Source organism: Oryctolagus cuniculus, chromosome 10 (genome assembly GCF_964237555.1).
Source record: "Oryctolagus cuniculus chromosome 10, mOryCun1.1, whole genome shotgun sequence".
Lineage (NCBI taxonomy): Eukaryota > Metazoa > Chordata > Mammalia > Lagomorpha > Leporidae > Oryctolagus > Oryctolagus cuniculus.
The window spans coordinates 73,441,210-73,453,143 of record NC_091441.1 but is presented as its reverse complement, the minus strand read 5'-3'; the positions used below and the strand labels follow the sequence as shown (position 1 = coordinate 73,453,143).

Here is an 11,934-nt window from a genome sequence, read left to right as displayed (position 1 = left end):
ATTGAATATTTCTTGATGTTTTGCTCTAGTTATTCTTTTTGAATTATCACATTTATTCAGTTGAACTGTAAAAACATCATTAATTCTATATACCTATCATTGTTTTGGTGCTAAATATAAAAAAAATAGAACAATAAGTTTATTTCTAAATAGGTAGGTCCTGGGGCAACAAGAACATAGGTAATATGTACCCTGTACATGCATGATTGCATGATTAAAAATGTGTTGATTTTTCATACATACAAGTTTATTTTGTGTAGGAAATAGTGCAGATGCTGGCTGTATTGTCAAGAATTTATATGCAATAGTTCATGTTAATCAAGAATAAGTTCATGAAAACATGATGATAATGGTAATTATTTTTTTAATATTTTATTTATTTGGGAAGTAGAGTTATGGATAGTGAGAGGGACAGATAGAGAGAAAGATCTTCCATCTGCTGGTTCATCCTCCAAATGGTTGCAAAAGGCCAGAGCTGGACCAATCTGAAGCCAGGAGCCAGGAGTTTCTTCCAGATCTCCCACATGAGTGCAGGGGCCCAAAGACTTGGGCCATCTTCCACTGCTTTCCCAGACCAGCACCCATATGGGATGCCAGCGCCACAGGCAGAAGATTAACCTGCTACACCACAGTGCTGGCTCCGGTAATGATTTTGACTACTGAAGAACAAACACTGATGTTCTGTGGTGTCTTTTTTTCCAGATTAAACAAAATATGTTCCTCATATGCCATTAAGATGAACACACCCTCCACTTTTGCTATCATTAAAAAATGCCTTTATTTTCAAGCGAGTATTGGGATCTCAGGCAACAGCTTCCTCCTTTTCTTCTACATTTTCACATTTTTTCAAGACCAAAGGAGGAAGTCCACTGACCTGACCACCTGTCACTTAGCCTTTGTCCACATAGTAATGCTGCTCATTTCTGTGAACTTCTTTTCACCAGACATGTTTGAATCACTAAATGTTCAGAATGACTTCAAATGTAAGGCTTTGTTTTACATGCACAGGGTAATGAGGGGTCTCTCCATCTGTACCACCTGCCTGATGAGCATGCTCCAGGCCATCATCATCAGCCCCAGCACCACTTGTTTGGCAAAATATAAACATAAGTTCATAAATTATATTAACCATGTTTTCTTCTTTTTCTGGTCCCTCAATCTGACTTTCAGTAGTAAAATGATCACATATACAGTAACTTATACCAACATGACCCAGACTAATGTACTGAAGGTCAGTAAATACTGTTCACTTTTCCACATGAACTCCACCATCAGGGCACTTCTTCTCACTCTGACGTTATCCAGGGATGTTTTCTCAGTAGGGCTCATGTTGATCTCAAGTGCATACATGGTTATTCTACTATGCAGGCACCAGAGGAAGTCCCAGAACATTCACAGCACCAGACTATCCCCAAGAATTTCCCCAGAGAAAAAGGCCACACATACCATTCTGCTGCTGGTGAGCTTCTTTGTAGTCATGTACTGGGTGGACCTTCTCACATCATCTTTCTCAACCATGTTGTGGGTGAATGACAAGGTCATTCTGAGCTTCCAGAGGCTTGTGGTTAACGTCTATGCAACCGTCAGCCCTTTTGTACTAATAAATTCTGATAAAAGAATCACCAGTATTCTACAAAACATGAAATGGAAGTGGCATCAATTTTCAACTAGTTCATGACTTTTTTTTCCTAAAAACTAGATTCTTCTGTCATCAGTTAAATGATTCAGGAAGTACAGAATTCACTACCTGATTAAAAATGTGGAATTATACTTTTAAAATATCTTAATAATTTTAATTTGATGGTACCAAAGGCTATGTGATTTATTCTTTTTTAAAATAATTATTAATACAAAGAGAACAGATTTGATGTATTTCATAGGTACAATTCTAAGAAGACAACCATACTCTCCTCATTCCCTCACTCCCTCCCTCAACTCCCCTCTTTCCTTCCTTTGTTCCTTTAGTTTTCACAAAAACATAATTTCAATCCACTCTATAACCATAGGCTTAATGCATCACTATCCATAATATTCAACAAGTGATTTATTCTTTCAGTTTAGTATCTACCATGGAGTGATACCATTTCATTTTTCTTACTCTTCCATTTTCATTTTACCTAATACAGGAAAATGGTTCTTTTTTCTTTAAGTGCATTTTGATGCTTTTTTTTTTACTGGTAATCAAATCTTTTAGTGTTTTTACTTTTGAAAACACATATTTAGCTGCACACCCACTTCTAAAGCAAATAATTTTTTTCATCACTATAATGTTGATTAATATTAATGTTCCTGTACTTTGGCTCTATACTATGGAGAGAGAGAGAAACCTCTCATCTTTCTAAGTTATCTCTCTCACTGTTTTAAGTGTTTTTCTCTTCTTCAGGGTTATGCACCTTGACTATTATTTCTTTTAAGTATTATTTAACTATTTGTTTTTTGACACTTAGTGGTTTTGTATGTTTCTGAGAATTCATGTCTGGTTTTCAATTTTTGAAAGTAAGAAATCCTTGAATATTACCTTTCATTATTTTTGTATACTTCAGTAAAACATGTATTTTATTCATCCTCATTCTAATCTTCATAAATGTATAAATATACATACATGTAGTTACATACACACACACACACACACACACACACGCCCAGAGCTCAAGGCTCAGGACCAGCATATTTGAATTCTTTGACAGGTCAGAGAACAACTTGGAGTCATTTGTGGATTTATATCTCCTTTACTCAGTATTTTCCATGTAATCCAAAGGTTATTTTAAAAGGTTACAAAATTTACAAAATGAAGTTTGCAAGTTTTGCATTGTTGGTTACAAAAGTAATATCTAGATGTGGTTGACAAATAAAAAGGGTATACAATGTGATGTTTTTACATATGTATGCGGTTTGAAATGATGACTTCAGTTAAGCTAATTAACAAATATATCACCTCACATAGTTACTTTTCGTAGTTATTCATGTGTAGTAATAACACATGAGATTTACTTTAACAAATTTCAATAATGTAATACATGATTATTTATCATACTCACCATTATATACATTAGTTCCCTATCACCCATTTCATAAATAATTTCTCTATATCCCCTGCTTCCCAGTTTGTTGTGGCTAGCCTTCTATTCACTGTTATTCTAAGTTTATTATAACAAATTATGCAATACTTGTATTTCTGCATCAAGCTTATTTCAGTTAGCATAATGTTGCCGAGGTTCATCCATGTTGCGGCAAATGGCAGAATTTCCTTATTTTTTTAATGTGCATCTGTATATGTATAGGTATATATAATTTTATCTATTCATCTATCAATGGACACTTTTGTTGTTTCTGTGTCTTAGCTGCTATGAATAATGCTGCAAAGAATAAGGAAGCATAGATTTCTCTCAAGGATACTGAATTTATATACTTTTGATATACATCCAGAATTGGAACGGATGGCTCATATGTAATTTCATTTTAAATTTTTTCAGTAACTTCCATAATTTTTTCATATGCCTGCATCAATTTTCATTTCCACCAACAATGTACAAGTGCACCCTTTGCTCTGAATCCTTACTAATACTTCTTATCATATGACTCTTTAATAATAGCTATCTTAACAGGTATAAAATGATATCTATTGCTGTTTTTATTTTTATTTTCTCGACAATTAGTGATATTGAACATTTTTTATATGTCTATTGTCCATTTGAATGTGTTTGGGAAAATACCTTTTCAGGTAATTTGCTCAATTTTTAATCAGGTTTTTTTTGTTACTTTTATAGATATTAACCCCTTATGGCATATACAGTTTATACATATTTAATCTCATTTTGTTTGTTGTTTTTTCATTTTGTTTATTATTTTCTGTGCAATGACATTTCACTTTTTTTTTAGGATTTTTTTTTTTGACAGGCAGAGTTGACAGAGAGAGAGACAGAGAGAAAGGTCTTCCTTTTCCGTTGGTTCACCCTCCAATGGCCGCCGTGGCTGGCGCACTGCGGCTGGCGCACCGCGGCCGGCCACCGCGTTGATCCGATGGCAGGAGCCAGGTGCTTCTCCTGGTCTCCCATGGGGTGCAGGGCCCAAGCACTTGGGCCATCCTCCACTGCACTCCCTGGCCACAGCAGAGAGCTGGCCTGGAAGAGGGGCAACCGGGACAGAATCCGGCACCCCGACTGGGACTAGAACCCCGTGTGCCGGCGCCACAAGGCGGAGGATTAGCCTAGTGAGCCACGGCACCGGCCCGACATTTTACTTTGAGGTAATCCTACATGTTTACTTTTGTTTGCTACCAATTGCCATCACCAACTCAAGAAATTTTCCCCTTTGCTTTTAGAAAGTGCATGGTTTCATGTCTTATGGTTTAGACTTTAATCCATTTTAAATTGATATTTTTGATGTAAGATTACAGTTCCATATTTTTTGAATATGCGTGTCTAATTTTTCCAAATCCTTTTTCCATTGTGTGCTCTTGTGCCTTCATGAAAAATTAATGTACTGTATATACATAAGGTTTATTTATGGTCTCTTTTTTGTTCCACTGGTATTTATTCCTTTTTTAGGTAAGAATGACTATAGCTTTGCAATATAGTTTGATATCAGGGTGTGTGCTGCATCCAGTTTTATCTTTCCTAATATTGCTTTGCCTTTTTAGGATCTTTTGTAGTTCCATACTAATTTTGGCTTTTTTTATTTCTATCAAAAATCTCATTGAAATTTTTGTAAGATTGCTTTAAATCTTTAAATTGCTTTGCGTAGGATGTATGTCCAACAATATTAATTCATTGAACCCACAAACAAGGGATGTAGTGACATTTATTTGTTTCTTTTTCAATTTATTTTGCCAATTTTAAAAAACTTTTATTAGCAATCATACACATTAATGAGCTACAATGTTATATTCCAATTCATGTATATGATTATACTGATCAAAACATGATAATTAAATTTTTCCTTCTTTGACGTTTCCTTGTAATTATAAGCTTGCAACTTCTTTGTTCTATTTGTTCATACAATATAGCCTAGGTTATTATAAACTGTAGACTTCCCCCATGCTGTGTAAAATGAGGAACTTATTCTTTCAATACAGCTCAACATACAGATCTTTTGTTCCTTTGGTTAAATATTCCTAAGCATTTTATTCTTTTCCTGCTATTGTAATGGAATTATTTTGTTACTTTTTCTGACATTGTGCTAGTGTACGGAAATGGAACTGATTTGTGTATGTTTATGTTGTATTGTACGACTTGATTGAATTAAATTATTAGTCTTTTTTTAAAAAAAAAAAAGACAGAAGCAGTTTTTACTATATTTACATCTAAACTTTGCAGGGAAGGAGCCTTATTGCACAGGCCAGGGCCCCAGGTCAGGGAGGCATTTCCCAAGGCGGAGCGGACACGGAGGTTTAGGACTGGAGGGTACCAGTACTTCATAAGGGGCTCTCCCACTGCCTGTTAAGGAGCTACAAACCCCTGGACCAGGGTGCCCCATTTCTATTCTCTCCCCCGCTCTCCATAAGAACCTCATAAGCAAGGGGGCTGTTGCTCCTGAATAAATAACTTAAAATACAAACACTAAGGTAGAAAAACACAGAGAGCCTTGAGCTCCTTCGACCACGCCAGGGGAGAGGGCCCACCATCGGTGGGGAACGAGGCCCCCTTCCCCCTCCCATTCAGGGCAAAGGCTCAGGAGCTCTGTATCTTTCCAGTTGTTTTTTAAAACAAAAACTTCTATGATGACCACAGCAGTGCAGATCTGTGTGTGCCCTGGAGGGAAGTGCCTGGTGGAGGACAGGGGAAGAACAGAGCTGTACCAGCTCCCCCAGGCCTCCCGCAACATCAGCATGAACAAACTGGGCAGGCTGGAGATGGAGGAACTGTGCATTTTGCCAACAGCATGTCCCTCTCTCTGCTGCCTCCTCTCGGAGCCTGTGGCTGAACAGGCTCTGTGGCCTGTTCCCAACTCCTCTGTGAAGGGAGCGGGGAAGCAGCTTAGCTCTAGAGCCCTTGCTCTCTCACCACCCCGCCTGGGGCTGGAGGGGGCAGCTTCAGGGACTGTAGCATTCCAGGGGTGCTCCAAAACATTTCCGGCAGTCAATGGCCTTGGGCGAAGGCATCTGTGCCCGCCGCTGCCTCAGCTCCTCCTTGCCCATGCTGCTGGCCAGCTTGTTAAAGGCGGACTTGTACTTCTTATCGAAGGCTCCTATGTCCACCTGGTCCTTGCCCAGAGCAGCCATTGTCAGGAATAAGATCTCACGGTAGATGCCCCTCTGCAGGTACAGGCCAGTGGGAGGGGGCCCCAGAGTTTCCAGCAGGAGCCCCACAGCCTTATGCACCTCACCGAGTCTGACGTGGCGCAGCACCGACTCCAACAACACCAAACTACGGGAGGCAGGTACTGGGCCTGGCCACATAACCCTCTGGGGGATCTGGCTGTGAACCCTCCAGAGCACATAGAGAGGTGGACAGCTATTGGGATCAAGGGTCAGGATATCCCACAGCAGCCGCACCTGCACAGAGGCTGGATCAGGGGTTAGCCAAGGAGGTGGGGCCTGAGAGGGCGGGGCCCATCACAGGAGGCCAGCACCAGGCCTGGCAGAATACTAGGCAGGCCCAGCCATTGGAAATACCACAGAAGTTCCAGAAGATGACAGGGTGGGCAGCAGGCAGCTCAGGCAACGCCAGCACCTCACTGCCCTCATTCCCTACCAGCGACTCCAGCCCCTCATGCAGCAGCAGGGGGCTCAGGTATGCCCATGCGCCACTCTCCACTTGCTGGGAGGTACCCCATGTGCCCATTGCAGAGCTGGGGCTCATCCAGGGCGAGGCAGAGCCTCCGGTCACTGAGTACAGGGCCAGGACCCCCAGGGATGGGAGCATCTTTGCTGCCACTGGCACCAGCAGGGGTCGGCTTGGGGCTGGGGGCACTGGGTCGGGAATCAAGGGTCTGGACGCTGAGCAGGGGCACGAAGGGACAGGCGCAGAAGGGACAGGTTGTGTTGAGGTTAGAGTCATCCGGTGCCCAGCCAGCCATGATTTCCTCATCCTACACCTGCAAATCACAGGCACGGCACAGGGAGCAGATGGACAGCAGAATTTCCAGGGAAAGTGTCTGGGAGGACCCAGGGGTGTCGCTGAGGAACGGCGGAGGCGCAGGCTGCTGAGAGAAGAGTCTGAGAGGTCCCACTCACTGCCCAGAGAGGCTGAACTCTTGGACGCAGTAGATCCAGGGCGCTCCCGGGGGTGCAGGAGGCTGTCCATGGGGCTGCGGCGAACTGGGGGTGGCAGGTCAGCGGGCAGCTCAGATGGGGGAATGCGGGAGGCAGGGGAGCGATGGGAGGGGGTGAGCAGCTGCTGAAGGCAGGCACCCAGCCCTCGTCGGGGGGTGCCCGCCTCCTCCTGATGCCCACCAGCCTTGGACCCACGGCCATTTAGCCCTTCCAGGGCCTCAGTGGACTGGGCACTCAGGGCAAGGCCTGAGCCCCCTGGGCTGCCCCCAGGTGCCAGCTCCTCCTCGGTAAGGCTCAGGTCTGAGAGACTTCCACCATGCCAGGGCACAAGTGAGCTGAGGGGTTCCAGAACCCCCAAGGCCTCTATCATGTGGGCCACACCGGCCTCCACAGTGGGCTGTGCACCTCGGGCACTGCCCAGGCTCCCGCTCTTCATCAGGTGCCCCACAGGGGAGGCTGGGTTCCTCAGACTTCACCCAGCCCAGGTAGTCTGGTGCTGGAGTGGGCGGGTAGGGGAGGGGCGCTCCAGACAGGGCTCTGTCTGGGAGCTGCCTACCTCTTGCTGTGCTGCCGCTGGCTGTGGCTGCTGTTGCTGCCGCCATGGCTCTCTCAGGGGTTGGTGGAACTAAGTAGCTCCCAGGACAACATTCCAGAGCTTGGCCCAGCGCAGGCGCCCACCCAGTGTGCCCACAGCCACTTGCTTTCCAGCACAGCCTTGTTGTAGTAGCCACAGGTGATGGTATTGGGCAAAATGCCCGCCCACCGCATCTCCAGCATGACCCGCACAGACAGCACAGGCTGCCCATAGTGTGAGCAGAGCTGCATCAGCACCCGGTAACACACCTCGTCAGGGAGCACCACTTTACAGCTCTCCATCTCGCGCAGCACATGGTAGGCTGTGTTCAGTGCTGGTACCTGGGATGGTGCCGACTGTATGTAGGCAGGCAGGCACAGGAACCACAGCCCGTAGCAGTGCCCCAGCAGGCACTGGGCCCACAGCTCAGGCACGGTCGCTGACTTCTGTGCCATGCGCTGTGCAACCTTCATCTCCTGTTTGGTACTGCGAGGGGCAGGACTGCTGGGGGCACTACTGGAGGTGCCCGGCACAGGCAGTGCCCCAGGTTGCTCTTGGGGAGATTCAAACAGCTCAGCCCGTAGTTCTGGGAACCCATGTAACAGAACTGGGGAGTTGGTTCGCTGCTGTCTGGGACCGGGGGCTCCTCGGGAGGCGTGATGAAGACTGTGAGCTCACTTCCCGACAACTCTTCCAGCTCCACTAACGGAGTGGGCTCAGGCCTTTCCTACTCGGCATGGACCTCGTCGACGCCGGAGTCAAAGAATTCCAGGGCAGCGTGCCGAGCAGAGCCAAAAGAGCACTCCTCAATGAACTGGGAGAACATCTGTGTGTGCAGCAGCTGGAAGTACAGCTTGTGGCTGGAGTGCTCGTGGGACTTCAGGAAGCCATGAAGATAGAAAAAGTTGTCCACGTGGGAGCGCCCTCAAGGGGGCCTGGCTGAGTGGGCGCAGGAATTCCCGGTAGCCCTTGAGCAGGCAGGCCATGAAGCGGAGGAAGGCGCCTTGGACCTCTAGCTCCAGTCGGCCCAGCGACCACACACTGCCTCATAGTCGGTCAGCAGGAATTCCAGGGAGGCCTCCTGCTCAGGTCCAGTGTACGTCTGGTCCAGCTGCTGGTACAGGTTAGTCAGAGTGGCCAGCAGAAGCTTGTAGGGTCTGCGAGGCAGGGTCCGAGGGGAGAGGGGCTTCTTTTCCTCGGTCTGGCAGAATGTGTTGGTGTCAAGGTCGGCACAGACGACGTAGGCCGGGGGATCATGCAGATCAAAGTAGCTGGAGTGGATGCCCACGATGAAGGGCACAGGGGTGCTCAGCACATCTGCCAGCACCAGCGGGCACAGCGGAATGTAGGGGCACTGCCAGTGCAGCGGAAAGATCATCGAGACAAGGGCCTCACAGACACTGGTGAGCAGGTCTGGCCGCAGCGAGTGCACCAGCAGTTTGTGCTCCGTGAGCACGGCCAGCAGCAGCATGACAGCCAGCTCAGGGCCCAGGCTCTGCAGCAGCTGCAAGAAGCTGGCACCGCTGAGGGGCAGGGGTGAAGACACAGGTTGACAGAGGAGCAGGTTGTCGTAGGGAGACATCTGCACTAGGATGCGGGGTCTCTATGGGGAGGGGAAGGCGATGTTGTGAATGAAGTGGAAGATGTGCGCTTCCAAGGGCAGGCGGTGGGGGCCTGAGACAGAGTCGCGGTAGAGGAAGGTAAGGAAGGCGGGACAGCGGGACAGCAGGGCGATGGCTCGCCGGCTGCGTACTGCTCGGCCACACAGCTCCACGGCACTCAGAAGGCCCAGCGCCCTTGCCTGCCTCTCTGACAACCTGGCCCTCATAGAACTACAAGGCAGCACCATACACCTTATCACCAGTGGCACCCGTGAGCACGAAGGTGGAGAAGACGGGCACGGGGTACTTGATCTGGGCAGGCCAGCACTCGATAGTGGCGCCCATGGGCAGGCAGAAGACGGGCACGGACTCGGGCAGCGGGAACGCCTCGTTGTCCTCCTCCGGATAGCGGCCCAGCAGCTCTGCCTCGTACACCAACGTGTTGCCCTTGGCTAGGCCCACCTTGTAGCAAAGGTACATCGCTGGGCCCCACATGCCGGGGTTGAGGTTGCGCGGCAGCCGGCAGTACGTGTGGGGAGTGCCCTCACCCTTGCTGAGCAGCACCAGACAGAGGTCAGTGATGCCCAGGGCGTGCAGCCCTGCCCCCTCTGCTGCCCGCCGGTAAGTGAGATAGGTGCTGGGGTGCCCAGGGCCTGGAGGGGCCAGGTTGGCTGAGTGGCTGTAGGGTGTTGTGTCCAGCACTTGGAAGCCAGGCTTGGGCCGTTCCTTCCCCTTTATACAACACCCCCAGCTCAACGAGGTGGGGCTTGTCACGGCCCCTGCGGTAGCAGATGGCGGGCTGAGTTCCACCCAGGAGCCGGGCACTGAGTTCCAAGGGGTGGCCTCCAGCAGAAGCCTGGATGCAGGTGTAGCCCTGGGACACCTCCTCGCCCAGGGCCCTAGCGATGACTGCCACATCTGTGATGGGCTCAGCAGGCCAGGGAGGGCGCAGGGGACCGCTGGGTTCAGGAACCCGTGCTTCCTCGGGGATGGGTGCTCCGTTCCCTGCGAGCCCAGCTTCACGAAGTAATCCACCAGCCGGGGGGGCCGCTCCTCTGCCATGCCCCCCCCCCCACTGCATCTGCCTGCCCCGAGACTGCCCGGCCGGCCGGCCTGCTGGCCGGTGGCTCGGAGCGCGGGCTGGCGGGCCGGCGGGCGGCTGGGCTACCCTGCCCCGGACGTGGCGCGCCCGACTCGGGCGCCGCTCCCGCCCGGGCGGCGAGTGAAGAGGCGGCCGAGGCGTGGGGCGCGGTGCAGGGAAATCCCTGCCGACCCAGCGTCCCCGCTGCGCTGCGCCGCGCCAAGCGGGAACTGTGCTGCCGTGCCGCTAGCTCGGGCTGCACCGTCCTCCCAGCTCCCGCGGCGCTGGGGGCCCGGCGCTCCTCCGCGTGCCCCGCTTTCTCCACTCTCCCCTGGCCCCCCAGCGGGGGGCCGCGGGGGCCGCCGCTACCCCTACCACCCCCCCCCGCCTCGACCGGCGGCCTTGACCCTGGCAAGCCTAAATTATTAGTTTTAAAGTGTGGTTAGCCTATTGGTAAGTACTCTGAACTGTGTTACACTTTATTATTACTTCACAATATCTGGTATTATGTATGCTTGGATTTCTGTTGTCATGAACAGAATGCCACTTTTAGATCATTTTAAAACTTTTGTCTGTCATTTGGAAATAACGTGTATTCTGTATTTACTATCCAGAAATTCTGCCCATTATCTTTATGCTTAACTGGTCATGCTTTCTAGTAAAATTATTTTAGTTTATTTGTTGTAAGCCAAAAAAAAATTGATAATGGTAAAACCATGACACCCAAAAACGACTGAAAATATGTTACTTTGTCATTTTCAAAGGATTTTTGGGTCATTACTTTAAAAATTTTAGGTCTTGATTAGGCATCTGGTACAGTGGTTAGGATGTTGCTTTGGACACCTATATCACATACAAGAGAGCCTTGCTCCATTTCAGCTCCACTTCTGGCTCTAGCTTACTGATAATGTGCACTCTGGGAGGTAGCAAATAGTGCTTCAAATACTTGAGTACCTGCCTCTTACATTTGAGACCCAGATCAATTTCCTGTCTCCCAGATTTGTTCTTGGTCACCTGTAGTTATTCCAGGCATTTGGAGAAGGAACCAGCATGTGGAAGATCTATCTCTGTCTCTCTGACTTTCCAAATAAAATAAAATGATTAATTAAAAATATTAGGTGTAAGGGTTGGCACTGTGGTTTATCACTTAAGACCAACGCCTGCAGTGCCAACATCCCATATGGGCCCCAGTTCGAGTCCCAGCTGCTCCACTTTGGATCCAGCTCTCTGCTATGGCCTGGAAAAGCAATAGAAGATGGCCCAAGTCCTTGGGTCCCTGTACCCCCGTGGAAGACCCAGAAGCTCCTAGCTTTAGATCAGCCCAACTTCAGTTGTTGCGGCCATCTGGGGAGTGAACCAGCAGATGGAAGACCAACCGACTGACCAACCTCTCTCACTGCCTCTGCTTCTCTGTAATTCTGCCTTTCAAATAAATAAATAAGTTTTTTTAAAAAATATATTAAGT

General features: G+C 48.3%; 1 protein-coding gene and 1 pseudogene across 1 annotated transcript; one reads left to right on the top strand and one right to left on the bottom strand.

Moving 5' to 3' along the window:
- The first annotated feature begins 736 nt into the window (after window positions 1-736).
- Window positions 737-1,678, top strand: ORYCUNV1R1530 (vomeronasal 1 receptor oryCunV1R1530). Its single transcript, NM_001167219.1, has one exon. The coding sequence runs from the start codon at window positions 737-739 to the stop codon at window positions 1,676-1,678; it is 942 nt and encodes a 313-aa protein (NP_001160691.1).
- A 2,155-nt stretch (window positions 1,679-3,833) lies between these two features.
- Window positions 3,834-10,622, bottom strand: LOC127492314 (DENN domain-containing protein 4B pseudogene; annotated as a pseudogene).
- Between the last annotated feature and the right edge of the window lie 1,312 nt (window positions 10,623-11,934).

What these genes read in the sequence shown, in the direction of transcription:
- ORYCUNV1R1530 (NM_001167219.1), top strand. Translation starts at nt 737, where the DNA reads ATGAACACACCCTCCACTTTTGCTATCATTAAAAAATGCCTTTATTTT.